This window comes from Corylus avellana, chromosome 5, assembly GCF_965113065.1.
Source record: "Corylus avellana chromosome 5, dhCorAvel1.hap1.2, whole genome shotgun sequence".
NCBI classification, from domain to species: Eukaryota; Viridiplantae; Streptophyta; class Magnoliopsida; order Fagales; family Betulaceae; genus Corylus; species Corylus avellana.
Window position 1 is genome coordinate 19,727,763 of NC_142494.1, and position 27,612 is coordinate 19,755,374.

The following is a 27,612-nucleotide window of genomic DNA, read 5'->3' on the forward strand; positions in this document are numbered from 1 at the left end:
TTTTATATTCTTAAAAGCGCTTTCAATTTTTTTACCAAACAAGTATATTTTTTTAAAACGAATTTTTTAAGTATTAAGCACACTTTTAAACCCCTCAAACGTACACCCAATTAGGCATAAAAAGAAAATAGTCGGTCTAATAAACAAACAATCTAGTTATAACAGTTTTTTTGTCCATCAGCTGTCAAATGAGCTACCCCAATATTTTACTTCTGGCATGGCTTTTTAGATTCTTAACCAATCAGTTTTTACTTTTGTTAACACAAATCCTGGAAGACTTTCCATGAAAATAGAGAATCAACCTTCAACCAAAAATCTTGAATACTTGCTTCCTTAAACAAGTGTTTGAGAAACAATTAATTCCCACAATGAAAATACCGTTAATAGAACACAATTGGGTTCAGCTTCAATGAAAATACCGCTTTTGGCTTGAGCTTCAAATGCTTCAATAAATTGAGCCATGGAGATTTTGAGGCCTCGTGGAGTATGGCTGCAAAGCAACTCAACTTCTTATCATTTTGAAAGACCGCTCTTTCGAGCAAAGAGCACCAACCCAACATCCAGATTGACAGGAATAATTTTCGGAGTACATTATCTGAAGAAAAATGAAAGATGAAGATTTCATTGGCACATGTTAAATATATGAATTAGCTCAATACAAAGATAGGTTACAGCAATGAGTTGTAATTATGGATTAGCTGTAAAGATAGACTAGGAGAAGGGTCTGTTTACTCTAATTATTTAATAAAACCCTCACAATCATGCTTGAAGCTCTAAATTGCGGTTAGATTAGTAAACAGAAACTGTAAACAACTTAGCATCCCCAACTCTCCCTAAATAGTTTACTCAAATATTATGACAACAAAGCTATTACCCCTACTAAGGCAAAGGCAAAGAAATTCTGCATTCACTCATCCTTGATCGCTTTCAGCAACTTCAATACTTGAAGCATGGTAGGCCTATTAGCAGGAACATCAGAGAGGCATACACGAGAAATCTGCAGCATTTGAAGCATCATCTGCTTTGAATCAGCATTGAGAACTGCTGGATCAAGAACATCAGCAGACTGCCTTTTATTGATCTTTTGAAACACCCAGCCAACCAGATTCCCACCTTCAATCTCCTTAAAATCAGGCCCAGTTGGCTCTTTCCCAGTCACCAATTCAAGCAAAATCACGCCAAAACTGTAAACATCTCCCCTTGAGGTGGATCTCCCACTCTGCCCATACTCAGGAGGAATATAGCCAAATGTTCCTGCAATATCAGTTGTGACATGAGTCTCACAAGCACTTATCAATCTTGCCAGCCCGAAATCCGCCACCTTCGGTTCAAAGTCTTCATTGAGTAAGATGTTGCTGGCTTTAATGTCTCTGTGGATGATGTGGGGGACGAATCCATGGTGAAGAAAAGCAAGCCCACGAGCAGCACCAGTTGCAATCTTCAGCCGTTTGTCCCAGTCAAGGACTTCAAGGGCTCCTGTCCGATTTCTCAGCCAAAGATCTAAGCTCCCATTGACCATATATTCATACACAAGGAGCTTCTGCTCGCCGATTGAGCAGTATCCAAGCAACGGGACCAAATTTTGGTGCTTTACTTTTCCCAAAGTCTCCATTTCAGCCATGAATTCTCGGTGACCCTGTGTTTTTGCTTCGCTTAGCTTCTTAACCGCAACTGTTTTTCCATTAGGCAAGATTGCCTTGTATACAGTTCCAAAACCCCCATCTCCAATTATGTTTGTCTTGCAGAAATTGTTGGTGGCTTCAAGAATATCAACCAAGGTTAGTTTCAGAAGAGGCTGCTCAAACATGGCTACATTGATGCTCAAAGGTTCCTTCGATCTGCTGCTGCTCAAGAAATAGAGATTTTGATCTAGAAAACTGTTTAGCTTGCTTTCCTCAATCTCCTCGGGATCATTCTGCCTGCAGCTTCCAGTAATCCATCTTCGTAGAGCAAAAGCAACAGTAAGAGCAATGAATATTACTCCTACCACAATCCCAGCAAGTCCCCAGGCATTTAAGAGAGCTGATTTCTCCAAGCTTCTAATCTGGCACTCTAAACCCAAAATTCTCCCACACAGATTTTTGTTCCCAGCAAGTGAAATTCTTGATAGGTTCAGACAAACACCACTTCTGGGTATAGGCCCTTCCAATCTATTTTCTGCCAAATTTAGGAAAAGCAGGTTGATCAGGCTGCATATTTTCTCAGGCACATGTCCAGAGAGCCGATTCCTGGAAAGATCAAAATACTCAAGTTGTATCAGATTCCCAAGGTCAGGTGGAATATCTCCTGCAAACAAATTGGCATGAAGATCCAAATGTGTCAAGTAGGAAAAATTTCCCAAAGAAGGTGGCAACTCCCCTGTAAAGAAATTATTACTCAAATTCATAGTTTCAATCTTCCAGGACATGGAATTGGAAAACAGCTCATCAACCAGACCAGAAAGTCTGTTCTGCTGAACATAAAGCCCCACAAGGTTCATCATGCTCGATAAAGATGCAGGAAGCTCACTGTTGAGCTCGTTAGAGCTCAAATCTAAGTGGGTCAGCGCCTTCAACTTCCCCAAACTTACTGGAATCGAACCGGATAACCTATTACCAGTCAAATTAAGTTTCACCAAACTACTCAATCGCCCTAAGCTTCCAGGAATTGTTCCTGTGAGCCGGTTATTTCCAAGATACAATCCTTGAAGCCTGAGGGACTCACTGAATTCCGGTGGAATGGAACCCGTCAGCAAATTCCCTGACAAATCCAAGGTTGTAAGATTTGTCAAGCGAGAGAGGGATCTCGGAATTCCGCCAGAGAGCATATTGTTACTGATCAAAAGGTCCACCACCACCACGCAGCTCCCCAATTCTTCAGGTATTGGGCCAGACAATCTGTTGAAAGACAGATCAAACACCCCATGGTGTTGAACAAAGCTCAAATCAGGCATAGTGACCTGACGAAAGTAAAAGGATGGCTTCGAAGGAATGGCCCCAGATAGGTTATTGTGAGAAAGGACGAGGCATTGCAACTGAGCTAGGTCTGCAAGTTTCTCCGGTATAGAGCCAAGCAGAAGGTTGTTTCCAAGGTCCAATGTAGTGAGTGCAGTGCAGTCTCCAAGCTCGGTTGGAATGTTCCCTTCCAGCAGATTCGAGTTCAAATTAAGAACAGAGAGAGCTGTGAGATTCCCAATCTCCTTCGGAATAGTGCCTTTCAACTGATTATTATTGATGACTAGCCTTTCCAAACTAACAGCTTTGCCAATCTCCACAGGGAGAGTGCCCTCCAACAGGTTATTCCCAGCAGAAAACTCCATCAAATTTGTGGAATCCCAGAGACTCCTAGGAATTACACCCGTAAAGTTATTCGAGTCAAGGTCAAGCACCATCAGTGGAAGCTCAGAAAGGTACTCTGGTATCGAGCCAATGATCTGATTATTCACCAAAACCAACTGGGAAAGATTCCCACACTTCACAAACGTCTTCTCAATCGTCCCCGACAGGAAATTACTATCAAGATCAATGTCCATAAGCGACGCCGCATTACACAACTCCTCCGGTATCGAACCCGTCAACAAATTATTGCTCAAACTAAGGTGCTGGAGCATAGAGCAATTCCCAATCTCGGGCGGGATTTTCCCCAAGAACCGATTGCTCGAAAGCAGAAGCGACTCCACCATTTCCCACTTTCCAAGCCAGGAAGGCAATGGCCCCGAAAGCTCATTCTTTTCAGCAGAAAACGTCAACGTAGGGAGCTGAGAAAGCTCCTCAGGCAACGAGCCAGATAACGAATTAAAGGAAAGCATCAAAGTTTTCAAGTTCCTACAGTTTCCAAGCTCAGCCGGGACCGACCCATTGAGCTCAGCGTAGACAAGATTCAATATAGTCAAATTCTGCAACTTCCCAATGGACCTTGGGATTGAACACCTTAATGGGTTGTATGAAAGGTCGAGTTTGCTTAGTGATTCTAACTCAGACAATTCCTCGGGCAATGGACCCGTTATAAAACAAGACGGCGAAAAAAAGTTTTCAAGCTTTCGAAGCTCACCAATTTCTTTTGGAAACTGACCAGAAAACATGTTAATGCCAATGTAAAGGCCAGTGAGGTTCTTTAAGTAACCAATTTCGGGTGGGATTGTACCAGAAAAGGAATTGTTTGATATGTCTAAGGAGGTTAAAGACTGAAGCTTTGTGAAAAGTGTTAGTGGGAGAGAACCTGAGAGGAGGTTGTTTCCAATGTCCAAGAACTGGAGCCGGGTCAAGTTCCCGATCCGGGTCGGGACATTTCCGGTGAGAGCGTTGCCGGAGAGGTCCAAGGTTCGGAGCTTGGTCATTTCTCCGAGCTGTTCTGGGATTTTACCGGCGAGAGAGTTCGGGCCGAGTTTGAGGGTCTGCAACTGCGTTAGCTCAGAGAGTTGGACCGGAATCTCCCCAGACAACTCGTTGTCGCCCAGAGAAAGCTCTTTCAAGCTTTGAAGGCTGGATATTTGAGGTGGGATTTGACCATAGAGAGAGTTGGAAGAGAGGTCGAGGGAAATGAGGCCGGAGAGAGAGAACAGAGAGGGAGACAGTGGGCCTTTGAGGAAACGAGCTGGGAGGGCGAGTTGGGTGACTCGGCCGAGTTGGCAGGAGACACCGACCCAGCGGCAGTGTGGAGTTTCTTGGTTCCACTGGGAAAGAACATGTGGGTTTTCAAGTGAGCTTTTGAAGGAAAGGAGAGCTTTTCTTTCTGGGTTTTGCTCATTTTGGTCTGAAACAGCCATGAGGAATAGGTGAAGCACAAAAAGAGTGAAAATTTGAGGCTTGACCGCCATAGCTGCTAGCTGTTACAGTAAGAAGGTGGCAAAGGTTACATAAAATTGGACTCTGAATAGAGCAATAGAAGATGGCCAGGGCTATATAAAAAGGTCCTTCATAAATACAGAGGGATTGAGGTTGGGAAGTTTGAAAGCCATAGATGATAGTGGGTGAGCTCAGAGACAGAGAGAGAGAGAGAGAGAGACAGAAAGAGAGGGAGGCGTACTGCGCCAAAAGCCAAAATAAGTTATATGTGTCAGAGAAGAGCACGCAGGTCACGTGACTTTGAGGCATTGTAACGGCAACTCCTGTTTTTATTTGCATAAAAACCCCCGTAGGCCTTGATATTTATCCTTTGAGACCAAACTCCTCTCAGAAAACCCGGCTTTTGTCCTCCCTACATATATTTTTTTTTAGTGCGGAATTTTGTCTATATATTACTTTCTTCTTTTTGTTCGTGCTTTCATGAATATTTTTTTGTCTTTGGTGGGTTTTTTTTTTGTTGCACTTTGCATGGCTGTAGTTGCATGGTTTATGGTAGAGTCTACAAAGTCTAGCTTTTTTATATGTTTTTTTCTACGACTTCTTCTCACAATTTAATATACAAAACAAGAATCTTGTCGCACTAAACAACGAAGATTTGTTTACCAAAAAAAAAAAAGAAGGAAGATTCTGCAGTACTGGAGAATTCCTTCCACCACATTTTCTCTTTTTATTATTATTTTTAATTAATATTATTTTCGTGGCAATCTAGTCAAAAGCCAGCACGGCCTGGCTTCGTGGTCCGTCGTCGAATATGTTTTATTTGAGAAGAGTGTACTCCGTACGGTGCGATATCCATACTTTTGTTTTTTCGTTCTCTCATATGGTCCCAAATAGACGATTCGGGTTGGTTATATAAATGCAATTAAAAGGAATAGAGGGACGAGGGTGAAAAAAGCAAAACTAAATCAACCTTTCTGATTGTAAAATTCAGCGTGAGTTGTGTGATAGTCCGTCCTTGAGAAAATGAGTGTAATGGGAAAAGAGGCTTTTATGCTGGCCGTTGAGCAGCTACACAGGTACGGTGCCAAAGGAGATTTGCTGCAATGCATTCTCCCACCCATCTCCTCACCATCTTTTCTTTTTCAACATCTTGATTTTTTCAAAATAAAAATAAAAAAATAAATACAAGAGAGAGGAGATGGTGGGAAGATGGGTGAGAGAATGCAAGCAACATAGGTACGGTGCCAAAGCATATTATTGACAACATTTATCAAGTTTTTTTTATAACACTTGTTTCAAAATTTAAAAAAAAAATATTAACAAAATACTCAAAAAATTATTTTAATATTACGTTATTTTTGAACACTTTTTTTGAACCAGAAAAAAAAAAATCTAAAAAGTATTAACAAACAAAACTTTTATTCATATTAAATATGAATACCAATCTTTATACTACATTAATTATTTTCAGTTACAATAACAAAGAGCTACAATAACAAAGACAAAAACCAAACGGGGCCAAGAATCTCGATTTAAAATAATAAAATAAAGAAGAAAATACATTTTAACTATCTACTCATTTATACTTTGACCTCCAATGTTTAAAAAGTGACACTTGACCGCCCAAACTTTCAAATTGTTTGCAATTCGATCATTTTGACTTCTTTTTTTTTTTTTTCCAAAATGTCTCCATCCCGAGTTAAAAAAAAAAAAAAAAAAAAAAAAATTAGAATTTTTTAAAAAAATTAAAAATTAATGGATGGCTTCGGCCACCCCAGACTAGACACTTTTTAATTTTTAAAATTTTTTTTAAACTTGGGATGAGAGTATTTTGGGAGAAAAGTCAGAATTGTCAAATTGCAACAATTTTAAAAATTTAAAAGGATTAAGTATCACTTTTTAAATATTAAAAATTAAAGTGTAAATGAATAAATAATTTCGAAAAGAAAAATATATTTTTCCTTAAAATAAATTTGAACTTCACATAATAAAATAAATAGGCTCATTTGTATGGGTTGATAATTAGTAGCCATAATTTTTCCGACGAAATCCAAAATTTGTTGTATTCGTCTTGATCCGATTTGATTGGGGATTGGGGGGACCCCCCCCCCCCCCCCCCCACCCCCACCCCTACCCCCACGATGGCTTGTAGAATGAAAACACGAATGGGCCCCAGGAATTTCCTAAGACTCCCAGTCACAGTCCAAGATCCAGATTTTGAGACCAGGAGTTGGGAATTGACGAAAAAGGCCATAAGGGACAGCGCTGGAATCGAAGCGAATCTGCAGCTACCTACCTCCATAGGAGGCTGGAGCTTTCAAGCTTTGGTGGAGAGGGTTGTTTTCGTTATTACGATCATATACATTATACACATTTTGACCTTCAACATCAGGAGTAGAGATTTGATGAGACGTGAGGGCTACCAACTGGCTATGGCCTTGAGCTCTGAGCTGTCCCTTCCACCGGAAACCCAGCACGCCTGGCTTCGTGGTCCGTCTAGTATGCTTTTTACAACACTTAATACAAATCCTTATTAACTTTTTTTTTTAGCCCCAGCCCAGGTCTTGGGTTTAATTTTATTGAAAAATTGTTGAGGTTTTGTGAAAAGAAAGAATAAATTAAAGGAAAAAATGTTTTCATTTAAAAATAGACATAAATACAAACAAAGTTAACAAACTTTATAGGTTGAAAATGGAACCATATATATAAGTCACATATAAAAATGAAAATGATGTAATATTAAAGTATTGATTAAGTGATTAAATTTATTTCTTTATATAAGCTTAAACTTTTTGGATGAATGATAGTTTAACATGATATCAGATTCAAAAGTCATAAGATCGAACCTTAACACATGAGAAGAAATGTTAAAGTATTGATTAAGTGATTAAATTTACCTATTTTTATAATCTTAAGCTTGTAGGATAAATATATTTTTTCTTTATATATATATATATATATATATATGCAAACAGTATGGTCAATATTCTTGTACAATTAAAGAAGCTTCGGACTGTCGTTTTGCGAAAGATTCTCACGGCTTCACGGGCTCTGCAACTTTGCGACACAACAACAAAAAAAACCCAGAGTATAATTGAGAAGAAGAACAATAAAAGGTCAAGTATAATATAGTATTATTCTGGACCCGGTACCTGCGACAGAAAATCCATTAGTCATGGCTAAATGTTTCACTTCATCTTCTTATAACTCCCTAAACAGTGTTGAAAACCTCTTGTTTTTTTACCCTAATGACTGAAATGTGACTCATATTGCTAAAGATCCAACGGCAGTTTTAAGGCCATGTGTCTAAGAACGTGAAATTACACTTATTATCCTTAAGGAAAAAAAAAAAAAAAAACCAGAAAGAAATACACTTATTCTCTAGAATTGACATTACATATATTTGCATTTATTCTTAAAATTTGAGGTGGTTCAACCATTCATTTGGGCTGAATGGTGGTTTGTCACCCTAAATAAAATTTATAAGGGTAATTAAACTATCCAAATGGCCGTCGTACCATTGGAAAGTAGTTTGGCCACTCTTGTAATCTTGGAGGTTGGTTTGGCCAACCCCCCAGATCCCATTGAGGGTGGCCAAATTAATTAGAATTATGATCATCTTTAGGATAATATCCAGTTACGTACTTAAATTGGAAGAGTATTTTTGCCCACACAAAAAGAAAAAAGACAAAAATATCTTTATAATATAACTAATTGGATATTATCCAGTTCAAATAAACAGGAGAAGATCTTGTTCCATCAAACTATGCTTCAGGCTGATTTGGTCACTTCAAAAAAACATTTTGGAGTGGTTAGCTACTCCCTAAACTTTTATTTTTAAGGGTAATTTGAACATTTTAAATAAAAGATTTGCATGCATAAGTCATTTGCACAAGTTTCCGTCCATTTTTAACTACAAATAGTCCAATACTGTGAAAATTGAAAATAACTGATAGTCATAAATAATAGTTTAGGAAGCTATATATATATATATATTTGGAATAGAGATAAGACAAAATAGGAGGTTTTGAACCGGAGGTGAGCCGCTCCCTAAATTTGGATTAAGCAGTGTTAGAAAAGCTAGTTTAGTACTCATCACCCTTGGATTTTGTTATGGGAAATCTAATAACATCTTACTTATAATGAAAGAGAATAATTGCACAATAATTTTGGGGGTTAAGACAAGTAAGAAACACAGTTTGATCACTTAATAGGCAATGTTTGAAAGTATGTTGTTATAATGAGAATGTTTAATATGGGCTCGTTTGGCATTGCCTTGTTATTGTAGCAAAAATTGATCAATGTGAAGAAAAAAAAAATGTTTGATATGAAAAAATGAAATATATATATATATTTTGTAGTGTTTTTTTTATTTGAATGATAGTAAAAAGTGATTGATACGATGTAACAAATAAGAATGTTTGGAGTTGAATTTTTTTTAAGTGGTTGACAATATCTAGGAAATCACTTAAAACGCTCTACTTCAGCGTGTGAAATGAGTGTGAATAATAACATTACTCTTAGGACAGAAATTTCTTCCAAACCGGTCTGAAGAAAATATCTTTCAACCCATTTAAAATAGTGTCAAGTGTCTATAAACATTTAAAAGACACATTAAATTTAGTCTAAGTTAGTAAACTGCTATTAATGACATTAATGATTTAATATGGGATAGAGTTTTCCTCCAAACTAGGTTGGAGGAATCTCCTTCAACCTAATCTATAAAAGCGACACGTGTCCCTTGAACATGTGAAAAACACATGTTTTTTCAATAGCAGAAACAAAGTTGAAATAAATTTTATTAAAAACTCATGTGCACCTCACATGTGAACGATATCCTAGCTTTTGGGTTGAGGATGATGAGTATCGGCTTAGGGGTTTTCTGCTCTCAAGGCCGAAGAATAAGCGCTACCTATACATTGGATTGTTTTTGTTTAGTACAAATATGATATTAAACCTGACGATTAGTCATGAGTTAGCGGATGATTTTGTTATATATGGTTGATTTGGTATGATTGGTGATGTCTGTAATTTTAGCTTTAACTATAATTTACTTTAAAATTTTTGCTCTATTTGTAAGAATTTTTTTTACTCGTGACTTTTATGAATGAACAAGAATGAAATGTTTCCTCTTAAAAAAAAAAAATCATATTTAACTATTTATCAATTACTTTTTTAAGTAATCATCATATATCTGTACTCATTGCACGACCGTATTGATCAGCATAACACGGGCAAGCCGCTCGATGGTCCCCAAAAAATAAAATTCAGATGGTAATAATTAGTTCGTTCAGCACATGAACAGGAAATAAAATCCGTGAGTCATTTGAATTTTTTTTTTTAGTTACCAAATAGAACTAGCAGTAACAAAAAAAAAAGAAAAAAAAGAAGGAAATAAGTAAATATTTCCTTTTCTTGAATTTTAAATTCTATGGAACGTGTTGAACAAATTTAAAAAATGATGCAAGATCTTAAATTAATTGTTTAAGGCGGGTGTTGGGTTTTTTTTTTTTTTTTTTTTTTTTTGACACATACTAACAGGAGAGAGAAGAGGGATTCGAACTAGTGACCTTCATTTCTTAGGTGTGATTTCATTAGGTGTAGGGTATTAATTTGGTTACAATCCTACCATGGATTATTGATGGCCTGAATTTATGTAAAATCAATGGCACCAGAATAAATAAAGAAGAAATTAATTATGTCTGGTCTGGAGGATGAAAGTCTTCAGAAAATTATTCCATCATATGCTTTTTTCAAATTTAAATTAATTTTTTTTTTTAAAAAAATTAAATAATTCATCAGGCCCCACATTTATGTCATCAACGGCAGGAAATGAAAACCTGCATGCAAACTGCAAAGACGTCAGCTATTATAGGGGGGTTGTGTACCAAAAGAAACAATGCATTAATGGGTTTTTTTTGGGTTAGATAAGTCATAGATGCGTACACGCCTAGATGATTAAATGGGGGAAAAAGATAAATAAATAAGAAAAATAAGATATGTGATTCTTGAAAGGGTGAAAAAAAAAAAAAAAGAGGAAGATTTTGAAAGATTGTGAAATGACTTGGCGTGAGTAAAAGTAAAATTGGCAGTGACTGGGCATCTCTGAAACTCTCTCTCTCTCTCTAATGGTGTAAAATTGGGTATCTTTAAAGTGCAGCTACAAAAACTGGCAGAAGACAGGAGTGGGTGAGATGAGAGAGGCAGAGATTCCTCCTCTATTCTCTCTTCTTTGTTTGCTGCTGATGGATTGCTGATGGGTTGGATTGATCCAAGACAATGGGTTTCTTGGGTAAAGAGTAGTTACTTCTCTCTCATGTTGAGAAATGTTTAACCTTACTCTCACATGCTCAATGCTCATTATTAAATGCAACATATATATTTTTGAGAAAAAGATAAAAAAAGTCCTCTAAATTAATTGTTATTTATGGTAAAACCATATAATGTTAAAAAATAACTAAAATAGCATATCAAACTATTAAAATATATCAAAAAAGTCACTTACTTTTTTATATTCCTATAATACTCATATTCATTTAACAAATAAGATAATAAAATAATTGTTAAAAAAAAACAATTTAAAAAAAAAAACAAAAAAAAAAACAATTGACGAATAAAAACAATTTTTTAACGGAATTTGACTCCAATGACTAATTTTTTTTTTTTTTTGGAATATCTCAAAAACCATTGATTTTACTTTCATATGACATGAAGCAATTTGCAATTTATGCCAACTACAATGACTAATTATTTATTTATTCCAAAAAACTTTTTTTTTTTTTTGTATTTTTAAAAAATTGTTTGGTTTTTTTTTTTACAATTATTTTATTTGTTAAAATAATAGGGGTATAATAGGAATATAAAAATGTGATATTTTTTGATACATTTTAGTTGTTTGATGGGCTACTTTAAAACCTTTTGAACAATGTGAGGCTCTATCGCAAACGATTATTAGTTTGACGGACTTTTTTATATTTTTTCCTATATATTTATTTGTTATTTCATCCATTAAGAATATATTTAATATTATTTTAGATTATTTATTTTATGTGTTATAGAGTTTAATTTAGGATTTTTTTTGTCCGCTACTTATTCTCTCTCTATAAATAATGAGCTATGTAATATAATTCAATATAGAAAACATACAAAGTAGGTCATTATATGTTTTCACCATCTCCCTTCTCTCTCTTTCTTCAATATATCTATACAATATATTTAACAAGGTCGGATGAGAGACAAATTGTAGCTATTTTATACTTGACTGTTAAGAGCCACACATGAGGGGCGTAAATGGTGAAAACTGCATGCGCTTCTTTAAGTCCAACGGAACATAACCTAATCTAGCCTCATTAGGGCATCAGTGGAACTCAAGACAACTAACACTAATAGAATTGATAGTTTTCATTTCGAAAGTCAGACTCTCGCTCAATGAGTAGAAATTTAAGATCTAGGGGAGAAGGAAGCTAATCGTCGCTTTTTAAACTTTATAAGCTAAAATGCAAAAATAGTAATACTTTGGGAGTCGATTGGGTGAGTATTAAACATAAACATTTTTTCATATGTTTTTTTAACAATTGCTTATAATTTTAAGGATAAAGTCTACTTAACCTTCTCAAACTATCACTCAAATGACAAGCTACCCTCCAAACTATTAATTGCGACAATTTACTTTCCAAACTACCAAAACAATGACAATGTAGCCTTAATTTTAACAAAATGACAAAATTATCCTTACTAAAATAAAAACAAAAATACTAAAATTTAATTTTTTTAAATAAATTTTAAGGGTATTTTTGTCTTACTAAAATTTTATAGGGGTAATTTTGTCATTTCATTAAAATTGAGGATACATTGTCATTGCTTTGGTAGTTTGGAGGGTAAATTGTCGCAATTGATAATTTGGGGGGTAAGATTGTCATTAAGGTGATAGTTTGAGAGAGTTAAGTGGACTTTATCCTAATTTTAATTTTTGCATGATTTGTTAATAATTAATGATAAAGTAATTATAATGAAATTTGTACTAAAATCTAAAAGAAATTTAAGGATATTAATTGTCTTTGGTAGCTTTTTCAAATCAAATGATGATGAGAAAGGCTTGTAACCACCGTACGTATTGTAAACCTAGTAACCACTCTCTGCATGGATTTTCAAAATGTCCCAAACACAACCTTAAAGAGATTGTTTGGCAAGACAGGAAAAATGGGCTTGTGTTGGTCGGGTGAATCAGAATATGGAACATGCATTTTTGGGCCTGAGTGGCCCAAAAACATAAATAGAGATATAGCGCAAGCCGAAGTTCTACTTGACCTTAAGGGGCTAAAAATTCCTAGGTTGGACTATGAAGGGAATTGGGCTAGCAATGTCTCTGCCGTATTTTTAAGAGAAATTATTCCACATGTTGTCTTGCCTTAGGCCCGATCTAAATCCTTGGATTGTTCTATATATATATATATATATTAAAGAGGACACATGTTATTGGGTCATGGATCAGCCACATAAGCCCAACATGCCTTTAGGCCCAAACCAATGAATGAACTCGCTAAGACAGCCCAAGTGAGGGTTTGGACAGCCCAGTCAGACACCTTCAACTCACTACAGGTATAATAGTTTGAGGCCGAGGATAGGTTGGTCATTTCGCATGGTGAGAAATCTATGATCCCTAGATAAACTGAAGAACCTATCTAGTATCTAAACAACTATCTACGCTCAACAGAACATAGACCTGTTGTCAAACACTTGAACACAAACACGTGTTTGATAGATACTCGGACATCCACGTCTAGCACTAGGCATAACCGCCACTCCCACAATCTCAGGACTCTGAGATCACATAAAGGCTAACAACCCATATTCTTTGCCAGTAACTGCCTAGCAAATACTTAGGGATATGGAGGTAAGAGGTTTCGGGAAACACCAATTGATTCATGCCTATAAAATGTAAATCGCAACTCTTGCTCAGCTACTTGTTGCTTATATTTTCTTCCCTCAAAATCTAACTTATGCATCGGAGCTTCCCCGCTAGAGCAATCGCCGATAGCTTTGATCCTATTATTTTTTATCTTGCAGCCCGACGCCTCCTTGGACACAACAACGCTTCACAAAAGTCATGTCACGTCACTACTCAAAAACTGTCCTCAACACATGTCACCTTTTGATTGGGTATAATGTGGCAAATTTAACAGAAGGGAGACAAAAATATGTATTTGATAATAAATTGAAACTTTACGGAGTAAATTAATAAAATTTAAACCTTAGGGAATTATTTGATATAAAGTCAAACTTCAGGGACCTTAGAAACATATTTTTGAAAACAATATTGCCAAACTTACAAATTTTCGAGAGGTTTTTGGATTAGAAAATTTTCAAGAGGTTTTTGGCATTTTTCCTAAATTACCTTTTACTCCATAAGTAAAAAATAAAATGGTAAATATGAATTTATTTTCCCATCAATTTTTGTGAATTCAGTTGACGACTATAATTTTAGTTTCGACTATAATTTGCTTTAAAGTTTTTGCTCTATTTGTAAGAACTTTTCGCTCGTAACCTTTTTATTCAATTAGTATGGAATGCTTCCCTTTTTTTTTTTTTAAAAAAAAAGAATTATGAAAACTAATTTTGATACTTTTGCGCAAAATGAGAAGGGCAAAAGCTAATAACACAAGAAAACACTAGAAATAGCAATGTCTGTGAAATTCTAATTCTACGTCCAATAGAGCCCACACGTGGCTATTTTGATCAGAAAAAGAGTGAGTGTCTTATCAAAAGTGAGAGACACGTGTCAAACGTCAGATTTTCCATTAATTTATTCTGATGATTAAGGCAATGAAGGCATGCCAGAAAAGGAGGAATAAGGGAAAATTTTTTTGCATCTTTTTGAGAGCTAATAATTTCATCTTATTCTTTCAAACTCAAATACGTGTCAACCACAGAGGGGGTTTATTGATATTCCATGCAGACATTTTTACACGTGCTGCTTTGGATGTATATATCATACTGCAACTATTAGCATTAATGGTCGAATATGTTACAACTGCTATTTAATAGTACTCGTGCACTCTAGATTTTTATCACTTTTCATATGATCCACTCGCTTTTTCGTTTACATTTCTGACCTTTTTTAAAAAAATTTATTTTGTAATTTTTTATCATATCAACCAATTATCAAGTTACTAGCCACGTAATAAGGTAGATATGTCACACCAACAATTAACCTATATAAAAAATCCTAAAAAACAATTAACGAGAAAAAGGGTGGAGGGGATGGAGATTGCCCTCCACCTTCTTTGAAATTCTCTCAATGACCCAAAATAACAATTAAAGGGGGGGTGCATAGGTGTTTTCTTAGCGGCTCAACAATTAATCCTAGTCAATAAGTATAAATAAATAAATAAAAGCAAACACAATAATTTTGTTAACAAAGTGCAAACTTTTTAAAGAATTTTTCAAAAAAAAAAAGAAGCTAATTCAAGGGCAGCCGACTTCATGTAACTTATCCACTATAAAGATCAAATTACAATAAGTTATTCTTACAAATCCTTTGTAGTAAACCTAAATTGTATGCAACAAAAGACCTGTTTGTTTCCTACTACAATAACTCTATAACTCTGGCCAATTTTTATCAAGATAGAAACACATAATAAGATAAATATGATACAAAGATTAAGGTGGTTTGGGCCGTTTGGCTATAGCCTACATCCGCACACTAAAGTCTTACAGGCTACATGTTTCATTGATGTATGATTTGAGTACATAACTCTATTTATAGAGCTTTGACATAATTTCAAATAAAAAACAAATCCCTTGAATTAAGAGTAATTAATAACAAATCAAATCAACAATAATCACAAATCATATCCTCATTAATCAAAAGGATTTATATCCTTAACACTTCCTCTCCAAACCAAAAGACTGGTGGCCAAAGGTTTGATTTGTGTAGTTTAATAAACTTTAGAAGATGTTAGAGAATGAAGGCAGCCTCAGCCCCTGGGTCTTTTGAAAATCGTAGGTTATGATGCTTATATAGGCCCAAGGCTAGGAAAACTTGAATATAAGGTGTAAGTTCGTTCAAGAATAGCACTATTTGAGGCTATGACATTTGAACAGGTTCAAAGTAATAAATAAACTGTTGTTGCTTGATCTAGTACTAAGGCAGAATATCGTGCTCTAGCTAATACCATAATATCTTCAATACTCCTGTGTATTGCGACAACATGAGTGCTATTGAGATTGCCCATAATGATCACGTTTTATCATGAACGAACAAAAAATATTGAGATTGATTGTGATCACTTCATCCGCCACCATCTTATTCAATGCTCATTGCAACTTCATATCCATTACGTCCCATGATTAGCTCGCAGGCCTCTTCACAAAGTCACATGCTCCAAGGTAGTTTTACGATCTTGTCTCCAAACTCAAAGCGGTCTCTCAAACTGCATTAATTTTGAGTTTGAAGAGGCTATTAGGTTATATATTGTACATTGTCCCGCATGTGTGTATCTGTATTATTGGCCTCTATATATAGCTAGGCTCCACCTGTACAATAGGCTATGTTTGCCAGTGGCCTTAAAAATGGACTTATACTATTCCTCTCAAAATCAACTCCCAACATTCTTACTTTTTACATTATATCAATAACTTTTTATTACTATTCAAATAAAAAAATCACTATAAAACAAATTTTTTATCAATTTGCATACAAAACATTTTTACTGTTTTTTCTTACATCAAATCTACTACAGTTCTAAGCCCCTTCATTTTTTAAGGCCAATGGCAAACATATATGTGTAATTCAAATTTCAATATACAATCCTATTATCTACACAAATCCCACGAAAAGAAAAGTGGAAAATGTGTTATTATTTAAGGAAAAAAAAAAAAATCAGTGTAGGATTCTTAAATTATGCCGTGCCATACCATTTAAAGCCAAACACCGGTAATACAAGACTATAAGAAGATAGCTATAACAAGCTCCATTTGCTTATTGTCTTTCTCCATTGAATTAAAAACACATTCCCAAGCTTGTTGAAAGATACTTTGAACCTTTTCAATGTGAGAAAGTGTGTGCATGTAGAGAAGCATCTTAAAAGCCGAATTCCCATTTGTCAAAGATATTGTATTATAGTGGGGGAAAAAAAAGTTGTATTCTCCATTCCCAGCCATCGTTTACCAATTGGCGAAAGACATGTTAGATTCTGCATGACAGACATAAAATATTGCATAACAGGGATATCTTCGTACAAACTCAGCAAATTACCTTCTTCTCTACTCTCATCTTTCCACATTCTTGATAAGAGACAGTGTTTGATCAGTTTGGAAGCCTAAGACACATGTCCTTTCCCTAAATAGACAACCTAGCCTAGCCTAGCTATCTCCAAAGCATCGGTTCTTTCTCAGCTTCTAATGTTTCCTTGTGCCTATAAAACCCATTGCGCCAACATTAATACCACAAATTAATTAGCACTTCTCCGTATTCTCTCTCTCTCTCTCTCTCTGTGGTTCTGTCAAGCTAGCTAGGCTCATGGAACCACTGACTATTGGGAGAGTGGTGGGAGAGGTGGTGGACATTTTCAGCCCAAGTGTTGGAATGAATGTGACTTACAGCTCTAACAAGCAAGTTTCCAATGGCCATGAGCTCATGCCTTGTGTCATTGTTTCTAAACCTCGTGTAGAGATTGGTGGGAACGACATGAGGACCGCTTATACACTAGTGAGTTCAAAACAATTATATATGTTGTATTACAATCTATTCTACAATGCTTGCTATGTCAACTTTAATTGTCTTCTTTCTTGTCTTTTAAGATTATGACAGACCCAGATGCTCCAAGCCCTAGTGATCCATATTTAAGAGAACATCTCCACTGGTTTGTATCATCAAGCCCTGGTCCTTTTTGTGCCCCGCCTTTAATAAGATTGGGATTTACAACAATTATTTATTCGAATTGCTAACAATTTGAACATGTAATGTGAAAACTCACTTGCTTAGATAAATAGCTGGACAGCTCAAAATTTATTTGAGTAGACGAGTCTCATATGATTCTCTCATATAATTATTTGTTCAAATTACTAACAATTTAGTCAAAAAATTACTGTACGGAGATCCTTTAGTCTGGAATATGTGTCGTTGAACTCTGACTTTATTATATCTTTCAGGATGGTCACAAACATTCCTGGTACCACTGATGTTTCTTTTGGTGAGTTTCCATTAATGCCCCTCTCCCTACTTTTATGCTAACCCTAGCTAGTTCTTATTGTATTATATAATTCCCACATCCGCACTAATTGTTGAAGAGAAATGATATATACTTCTACTTCCAAGTGTATACTCCTTAACGTATCAGTGAAAATCATCATTAAATTCAAATTTAAATAATAATTTGTCTAAAATTTAACAGTGATTTTCAATATATTTTATATCGGAGAGTAAATATACTTAAAATGTGAGAGTAAAAATGTGAATTTTTTTTAAATTGTGGAATGGTTATGACTTAAAATGAAGGATTTAGAATAAATTTGTTTAAACAGGAAACGAAACGGTGGCGTATGAGACCCCGAAGCCAGTAGTTGGCATCCACAGGTACGTGTTCATCTTGTTCAAGCAGGGACGAAGGCAGACAGTGAGGGCTCCTGCAACAAGAGACCATTTCAACACCAGAAGATTCTCAGAAGAAAATGGTTTGGGCCTGCCAGTGGCTGCAGTCTACTTCAATGCCCAGAGAGAAACCGCTGCAAGAAGAAGATGAATCAATCAAAGCAATATTGATGAAGAAATCGAATAACATCAAAATAGATGGGTCTTCCTCCTTCCTCTTCCTCCTCCATCACCCATAATAAAAGCTTGTTTTTTTCCTTTCTTTTTCATTTTCCATCTTGTCGGTATTGTATTATCGATCACCATGGTTGCAGTATATAGGCCGTGCTGTACTAGGTACTGTTTTTCCTTTATTGAGGTTTTGGGACATCAGGGGTCCCATGATCACTTTTTTTAGGTTTCTTTAAGGATTTGGTCGATGATAGGTTTCCAACTAGTGTGTACGTGGCATGCAATGATAAGAGTGTTCCAAGAATATTGTGATAATGTGATGTGTTTGGCAACTCCTTTTTTTCCTTTCTTATTTAGCTAAAAACAATTGATGTGCATTTTTTATATTAAAAAGTGAATAATACGATATAAAAAATAAATAATGTGATATAAAAAAGTTAAAAAAAAAATATATAATGTTTTTATGTTAATTTTTTTTTGGAGAAATTGTACATGAACAGTAATAAGGGGATGATGAAGGGGTTTGCCAAACGCTCCCACTAAAACGTGTCATGGTTTTACTTTTTCTTTGGATTTTTTATATATATATTTTTTTCTTCCAGGGAATTTTTTGGAATATATAATTAGTATGAAGGTCATTATCAATTGTGTCCAATAAAATCCCATTATAACGAATTTGTGAAATTCAGTGATGTACATCTTATAAAGGATGCTTGACGCCATTTAATTAAATTGGATTTGAGTTGAAATTCTTATTCTCGGCTTTGGACTGTCGAGAATGGAAAATTAGAAGACGTGTGTAATGAGCGGAGAATCGACTTTTAAATAAAGGCTAATTTTGTTTAATGGGAGTTAATTTAATTTAATTTAATTTAATTAATTAATTAATTGAATCAGCATCATTTTATAAGTCAAACAATTCAGACAGACATTTAATTTAGAGACTCCTTTGAACCAAACCTGATTAACGGCTTTATTCACTCGTCTGCAGTTCTTTCATACACCCTCTGCAGAAAGAGCATAATGTGTCTCCTCCCCTATAACCCCAAATTCAGCAAATCTCTCCCCATTCGTTAAGCTGTTTTTTTAATTGCATTCTACAATATAAATGCATGTCTTGGAATAGCAAAAAGAATCACACCAATTTCTACCATGTAACTCAACATGTACTTTCATGTACAGGGGTGGAACTAGAATGTAAATTTTTTTTTTTGGGACCATCCCTTAGCTTGTGGCCTCCCAAGCCCAAGGGTAGTTCCGCTCCTGTTCGTGTGTTAACTCTTTAATATGATAGTAAAAATCACCATTAACTTTTGAACGAGATAATCTGTATATAATATATTAATGGTAATTTTTCACTGTTACGTTAAGGAGTAAGTACTTGAAAGTACATGTAATATTCTCTTTAACTTCGGCATGCTTAGTGTTAGCGTACGGAACCAACAATAGCCTCAAGCTGCCTTCTAGAGAAGGAAGAGCTCTGTTTGCAAAAAATATAGAAGACATTAAAAAACCCCCGACCTCAAAGGGCTAGAGAGGGAGGTCTCTGGTCAGGTGAGAGTATTAGTGATAGTGTGTAAGGTAGTGAAATTGTATACCATAAGCCTTATATACAGGCATATGGAGCATTTCCAAAGTCTTCTCCTGTCTGTCGGAGGAGCCATGGCTCTAGCTTTGTTGAGTCTTTTCAATGGGCTAGAGGACCTATTTAGGAGATTCTTTTAAGTCCTACGCTTAATTCGAAGAGCTTTCCATGTTGGTAATAAATTTCTTAGAGCATTCACAATGGAGGAGCCATATTTTATGTAAAATAGCTTTTAAAAACTCACTTTTATCTAGTTTAGTTAAGCCATTTTTAAATGTCTTTACATCCGATTAGCTATATTTCTATCTATTCTATTAAAATATTATTAAAAGTAAGAAAAGTTGGAAAAAGAGAACATATGAGAGGAAAAATGAAAAAAATTTTGGGAAAAAAAAACATGCAGAGAAAAAATAGAAAAATATTTGAGAAAAAGAGAAAACATGTGAGAAACAATGAAAAATAAAATAGCTCACTGAAAAAGTGCCGCTACATTTAACTTTTTTTTTAGCTCTTCTAATCAAATATCTATTTTACATTTTCTTTTAGCTAATCCAATGTAGGAGATTTTTTAAACATTTGAAGAGTTATTTTAGATAAAAGTAACATTTGGCTCTTCTATTAGGAATGCTCTTACAAATTACACATATAGGTTTGTCCACTGCAATTCTTTCAACCAGATCGAGCTTTCTCTGTATTCTAACTAATTCTTCTTCTGATCTTGCCTATACTGAGCTACTATGTTGTTACTTGATTGAAGATGTCGAGGGCAAAAGCTATATATACTAGCAATAATGGAATAAACCACTCTGAACCCAGCAACTCATTTTCTCGCTTCACAAAATCAAATTTACGAACAGATTACTCTACAAAAACACTATTTACGATCATTCGTACATTTCTTGGAAAGAAAGAAAAAAAACTCGGCTCTTTCACGACCTTCAATCACAAATCAATTACAAGCCCAAGTTCCCAACATACAAATTTCATAAGCCCTGTAAATACCTTAAAAACAATCGAGAATGTGGTCAAAATGCCTGTCACCATGTAGCCAGCCGAACAAATACCGGGTGCAAACATGGAATCATGTATATTCTTCATTTTTTGGGAAGATGAGATCAAACACAACAACCTTGGACTGCCTGTCGTTAATAAAAAATTCTATCATCAGAGAAGAATGGAAGAGACCATCCAGCAACCAATCTTGTTAAGCATTTATTTCAGAGTTGCACTGATGCTCTCTGCTGCAGCTTCTTCTGCCCCAAAACATGCTTGAACAACTGGTTCTCTCCAGTCTCGGCCCTTCCATTTTATCATGTTCCATTGTTGTTGCTTGTGAGCGGCGTGGCGATTCATCTTGTATTTCTACCTCCCGCGGTTCAAATGATGGGCATGGACCATCATTGCAGGTGCATAAAGGAATGGTAACAGATGGAAATGGGCTACAAGTGACCGGACAGAATAGATCTGAAGAAACCGAAGCCACACGATTCTTTCGGATCTCTGGCGTACGAGCTGGAGATGGATGGTCGGGTTCACGTGGGTGAAGCATGCAAGGGGTACAGAGGCCAAGGGACATATGTAGTTTATTTTCTTTCACTTGGGAACCAGGCAACTTGACGAAAGAGATAATTCCATATCTACATAGAGGGCATGGAATGGACCCAGGTGGACCAACCAATTCAGAAGGAATGTTGCTTGTGGAGCAAAGATAGAGAGCACATTTTGCGCAAAGCTCATGCCCACATCCTGAAATCATATATACACCAATAGATAAGTTAAAAGTGTCATACCAAGTAATTGGAAGGAAACCCACATGAAAAATAGAGAAAAATTACTTTGTCCAAGATGATCGACTTTATGGAATTAAAGAACTCTATAGTAAGTTTCAATGTTTCAACAACTAATCCATAAAAAAGTTTTGGAAAATCATGTAAAGAGGAAAATTTACTCTGCATCTCTCTCAATAATGAAGGACACCAATGGTAGTGAAGGGTACACTGGTCATAGGTAAACCTTTGTAAGAAGTGATAGCTAGCTTCATGCTCATATTTCACAGACAAGAAGTCTAAAGAAAATGAATCAGCAAAAGAGGAGCACCGTGCTCATCTTCACTGTTTCTAATATATATCATTCATAAACATATCAACTCAACTCAACTAAGCCCTAGTCCCAATTAATGGGGGTCAGCTAATGAACCATTCTTCTCCATTCATCTTCTTTGATGAGTTCTTTCTCACTTCTTCAGTCACATCGTTCTAGATTTTTTGTTCTTTGTCCACTTTATGCACCTTAAACAGATCAAATAATTCTTTCATAGTGATCCAATTATAGGTCTTTGTCACACATGACCAAACCATCTCGGACAACTTTGCCTCATCTAATCTTCGCTTCTATCTTCCTGCATCTCATCACAACCATATTTTTTTATGGGCAATTTCCTTTCTTCATAACATCATGGGTACCTTTGGCAAGACGAATCAAGTTCTGTGACTAGCAAACTAAGGCTACCATTTGCTTCAATATTCTTAACATGTCTAGCTTATCAATAATGTTCGTGAATTGCCACCATCAAGAACTCATGCTGCAAATAAATAGCTTTCCAAACTCATCCATGAGTGAGAAGTCATTAAGTCAATTTTATTCATTTCCAATTAGTACCAAACAGCTGGCCAGCTAGAGGTTAGCCAACCTTGTTGATGAACTCACTTGTCTATCTTAAGAAAGATCTAACCTTCACTGAGGTATTTGAAAGAAATAGAAACTGCAACGTTAATCTGTATCCCTATGCTTCTCCATCATAATTCGGCCTCGAGTAAACCACATAGGGATTTAACTCCAGGAGAAAGAACCAAAATACCAGTTGACACTGCTAAACTTGACTACTATTATTTTAAATTTAAAACGCTGATAACTTAGCATTCGGATATGTTCTGGCTACAAAAACAAAAAATGAAAAAAATAAGAACAAATCATATAGTATAGAATCATGAAAACAGAAAAAGAGAAAGGAACAGGAAAAATAAAAAAGAAGAAAAAAGAGTAGAGATGAATAAATATCTACTTCTCAACACACACACACACACACACACAAGCACAGATGCGCACAAAAGAGAGGGAATAGACCTTCAGCAGCTACAGAACATGCTCTCTCCAAGCAAACAGCACAGACATCAGTGTCATCAGAGGAGGTTGTTGACGACTGCAGTCCGCAATCTCTGCAGAGCATTTCACAAGCGTCATGTCATTTTCATTATCATTAAGTGAGCTGCACCATTACAAAATTGGGGTCCACACAGGTGAAGAGCAGCCTGCTTTCGCAGGTATTTACAAGAAACAAAAGATATAGTCTAGAATTCAATTAAAACCCCCTCCCAATCCCAAAAAAGTGATACAAAAGGATTTTCAATTTTCTAAAAAATAAGTTCAAAACACATCTTAGAATTACAAGCTTAAGTAGAACAAATTAATGCATTTGAATTTAGTTGGGTTTCCATGACCTTTCTGTCATGTTACTTCTTTATTTAAAGAAAATGGTAAACAACTGTTTCAGATTTGCATGGTAAACTAGTAAGAAGACTTTATAGACTTATTTAAACTGCAGAAACAATATGCATCAAGCGATAGCAGACAACATGGTTAAGCTAATATCTGCAAACAAAAGAAACCGCATGGTTTGCAAATTGCAACCTTTCCTGCTTGAATGTCAAGTGACATCTCTGGTAAAAAAAAAAGGTTTTATTTTTGGGTAAAAAAAAAAAAAAAAAACAACAACAACAACAACAAAGATTCCACCTAGTGGCAGAAACCATGAGTGTCAAACCTCAACAGGGAGAAATCCTTTAGTTCATTGTAAGAAGAAGCATTTCTTTGACAGATCTCAAATCCTTATATATCAACAACATACTCAAAAAGGAGGCGTTAGACACTGCCACCCATCATATGTGCCTTATACTACTCACATAAAGAAGAATTCCACTCAATATTAACTACTCATCTAGTTCACTTTCTTTCAAACACATCAAGTGTATACAGTTATGGATTTTACAAAATAATAGCCAGTAACCCAGTGAAAACCATGAGCTGACATCCAGCCAAAACCAAGGTAACCTCTACAAAGCTAAGCATTCCATGTCAAACTTCTGTGATTTCTTTACTACAGCACCACTTTCAAAGTGATAAGATCCTTCAGAAGCCATAATTAAATTTAATATTACCTTGCTATGTTAAGGACACTCAAGAGAGGCAGCGATAGGTAATTAGACGGAGGGAATGTTGGTAGTGCTGAGTCAGAATTGGGTGCTAGCAGTGATTCAAGCCAATGGCGCCCCCACATCCTGGCAACATCAATAGGAAGCCACCTGCAAGAATAGACAAATTTTCTTCACTCTTGTCACATAGATGAACTAATACCATGAGTTAACACCAGAAGACCCAGATACTGTACCCGTTGCAATTCAAGGTGATCCTAGAGGCGCCTCTTGCAAGGAGGATCTGAAGAAGAAAGAACACCATCATTTCAAATTCAATAGATACCACAAATATGTTCAAAAACCCACAAGGCTCATATAATCTTGCCTGACAGCATTTCAAATTACCCCCGCAAGCAGCATAGTGCAATGGAGTGCTTCCAGCTCCTGCAAAGATGTACTTCTTCTTCAGTCTGAAGCATGATCACGAAACAACCATCCAAGATACAAAAGCTACCAAACTTAAACACAGAGCATACCTATCAAATCCATGGACGTTCCATAGTGAAATGTTACAGCCGAAACATTTGCATGAAGGTCAAGTAGGAGTTGTACACAATCAAAATACCCATTCAATGCAGCCATGTGAAGAGCAGTGATACCACCATCAGCTGCTTTATTTACAAACTTGGACAGCGCACTGCACTGGACAAAAATAAATAAATAGCAGAAATAAAATGTATAGATGGAATGCTATGTAGAATCTATAATAGACATGACTGGGCAAATATCTTATCTGATGACAGCTTGTCCAATGAGGAAAATAAAAATTCTATTCAAATGTCTATGTTATAATTCTTCCAGCAAGAATTCATGTAAGCCATTTTTCATTTATGTTCCCATTCAGTACGCAGTCTTCTATTGTTAACAGAGCATTTAGGCTTTTGAATATTTACAAACAGGAATGAACTCATTTTTCATGTTCATCGTGGCAGTATCTATGTATTTAATGTATCAGTTCAAGCCCCAAACCTTTGGTCGTATTTGTTCTTTACATCTATGCCATCACCTCTATCACCACCTGTATGTGCATGTATGGCTTCATACGGAGCACTTGAAACAAAGTCAGCCACAACGAGCCTTATACACCTAGCGTGGCCACTTACGGCTGCAAAATGGAGAGCTGTCCTCCCACTAAGATAATCTGCTCTAGTAACCTGTAATAAGTGAAAAAGAAAATGTTCAAAACAATGGGTCACATTCAATTTATTCTTGAAAAGTGACATCACATATGAGAAAAAAGAAAGGACTTTAAGGATAAAATCATTTCATCCCAAATTGACTCTGACCAGCCACATGGGGGCTTAGGATTATGCTAGGAAGCTTACAAAAAAAGAAAAATATGTAAAACAGAAAAGATTGTCGAAGAACAAATATATGAACTAAACTCACATTGCATCTGAAGAGAAGAAGAGTCTGCACCACTTCCCAGTGCCCATATCTACACGCTTGCATCAACGCCGTCTTCAAATACAAATGCAAGTAAAGGGTCACAGAAATGACAAGCGTCATATTCACAAAATCAGTGGGAACATCAATCATCTTAGTTTAGATTAATGGGTTGCCCAAATTTTGCTCTTAATTGATTCAGTAACTTTTCATGTCAATGCTCTCTAATGAACCAGATTCAACAGATCCATTAATTGGTTGCTTATTGAAGAGCATAATTCAAGCTACCAAATCCTTCTGATAGCAGCGTTTGCTAGCACACAATTTTATCTAATACTAATGCAAAATTAGCCAGACTAAAAAATAGCAAAGCCAGCAAACTCGTATCTGCTCTAGAATATCCACACCCATGTCCCAAAGCGCGCTCAAAATCAAAATGAAAAACCCAAATATTTAAATGCAAAACTAGATATTATCTAACAAAGAATCAGCAATATAGAACAGAACCCAGATGAGAAAACCACCGAATCTCGTACCTGGCCACAGTAATTCCTCGAATTCACATCAGCTCCATTCTCAAGCAACAACGTCACAATCTATTCAAACGCGCACACACCCAAAAGAATACAAATTAAAAACAATAAGAAAAATGATAGCCAGAAAAGAACAAAAATAAAAATAAAAATTAACGGGCAACTGCTACAAGAGAGATGGAAAATGAAAAAGGGAAAGCACCTCGTTGTGGCCCTTAGCGGCAGCGAAATGGAGAGGAGAATTGAGGCCACCGAAGGTAGAGTACTTGGCGAGGCATGGGTTGCAATCCAACAGCATCTTGGCCTCAATCAAATCGCCGTCTCGAGCCGCCGATACCAGCCTCTCGCCGGACGCAGAGCACCCAAATGAGTTGCCCATCTCTCTCTCTCTCTCTCTCTCTCTAATGCGCGTGTTTGTGGTATGTATCCGTTCGAGTGAATTGAGTTTCGTATGGCAACGAATCTATCAGTATTAGGTCAACCGTCGTACACCAAATTCAAAGACAGAAAAAAAAGAAAAAAAAAAAAAAAAAGGAAAAAACAAATACAAGACGTTTGGATTTGGGTGAGGAGCTGGAGATGATGACGTGGACTCTCCCCCCCACTCCGTGTTCGTACGTGAATGTTCAGGGTTGCTGCAGTTGTTGGTGATGGTGGTGGTCTTGTTTCAGCCTTCAGGGACACGAGCAGGTACCGACTGTTTTGCAACTGAAAGATAAAACACCATGGGAAAAGGCCAAAAACTTTACCTTTTCCATTTTTCCTCCTGTTTTGTTTTTTATTTATTTATGTAATTTTTTTTTTGTTTTTGTCCGTTTTGGCTGGGCCTGAGCCTGAGCCTGAGCCTGACGTGGGCTCTCTTCTCACTTTGTGGGTGGTGGGTACGGTTCAGGAACGTGGGCATTCATCAGGTTCCCACTTTCCAAGTTGGATAATGAGATGACAAATTAGGACAACTTAAACATCACCCATGAGTTGACTCATACCCTTTGCGTGATAAATGAGTAAAAGGACCCCTTTTTTCTTCTTTTATTTTATTAAATAAAAATCTTAACAAAACAATCTAAACTATAAAACCCATTTATGTAACATTATAACACTTGAAAAAAAAAAAACTTCTAAAACACTTTAGTAAACAAAATTCTAAGAACATCATATACATCTTTGGCTATTTTATTGTACGACTGGATTTTGAAGCTGTGATGTAGGGCTAATACGATCCATAATGAACATAATATAAAATTAAAGAGTTAAGGTTAAGAGATTTACCTCATTTAATAAAATAAGTCAAGTTATAATTAACTTATAAAATAGGTCGAACTCGACACCTAAT

At 36.0% G+C, this 27,612-nt stretch overlaps 3 protein-coding genes across 3 annotated transcripts; 1 reads left to right on the plus strand and 2 right to left on the minus strand.

The window, feature by feature from the left end:
* Window positions 1-284: 284 nt before the first annotated feature.
* EMS1 (Leucine-rich repeat transmembrane protein kinase) lies at window positions 285-4,971 on the minus strand. Its single transcript, XM_059595459.2, has 2 exons — window positions 875-4,971; window positions 285-595 (listed from the first exon to the last, which is right to left on the minus strand). Exon 1 carries the CDS (start codon window positions 4,793-4,795, stop codon window positions 908-910), a length of 3,888 nt encoding a protein of 1,295 aa, XP_059451442.1. The 5' UTR covers window positions 4,796-4,971; the 3' UTR covers window positions 285-595; window positions 875-907.
* Window positions 4,972-17,271: 12,300 nt separating this feature from the next.
* Window positions 17,272-18,505, plus strand: BFT (PEBP (phosphatidylethanolamine-binding protein) family protein). The gene is made up of 4 exons (XM_059596643.2): window positions 17,272-17,472; window positions 17,565-17,626; window positions 17,916-17,956; window positions 18,288-18,505. The coding sequence occupies exons 1-4, from the start codon at window positions 17,284-17,286 to the stop codon at window positions 18,503-18,505; spliced, it is 510 nt and encodes a 169-aa protein (XP_059452626.1). The 5' UTR covers window positions 17,272-17,283.
* A 2,365-nt stretch (window positions 18,506-20,870) lies between these two features.
* Window positions 20,871-27,024, minus strand: LOC132183242 (E3 ubiquitin-protein ligase XBAT33). The gene is made up of 10 exons (XM_059596644.2): window positions 26,482-27,024; window positions 26,283-26,342; window positions 25,750-25,821; window positions 25,330-25,514; window positions 24,837-24,997; window positions 24,686-24,744; window positions 24,555-24,601; window positions 24,325-24,468; window positions 23,234-23,325; window positions 20,871-21,856 (listed from the first exon to the last, which is right to left on the minus strand). Exons 1-10 carry the CDS (start codon window positions 26,656-26,658, stop codon window positions 21,315-21,317), a joined length of 1,539 nt encoding a protein of 512 aa, XP_059452627.1. The 5' UTR covers window positions 26,659-27,024; the 3' UTR covers window positions 20,871-21,314.
* Between the last annotated feature and the right edge of the window lie 588 nt (window positions 27,025-27,612).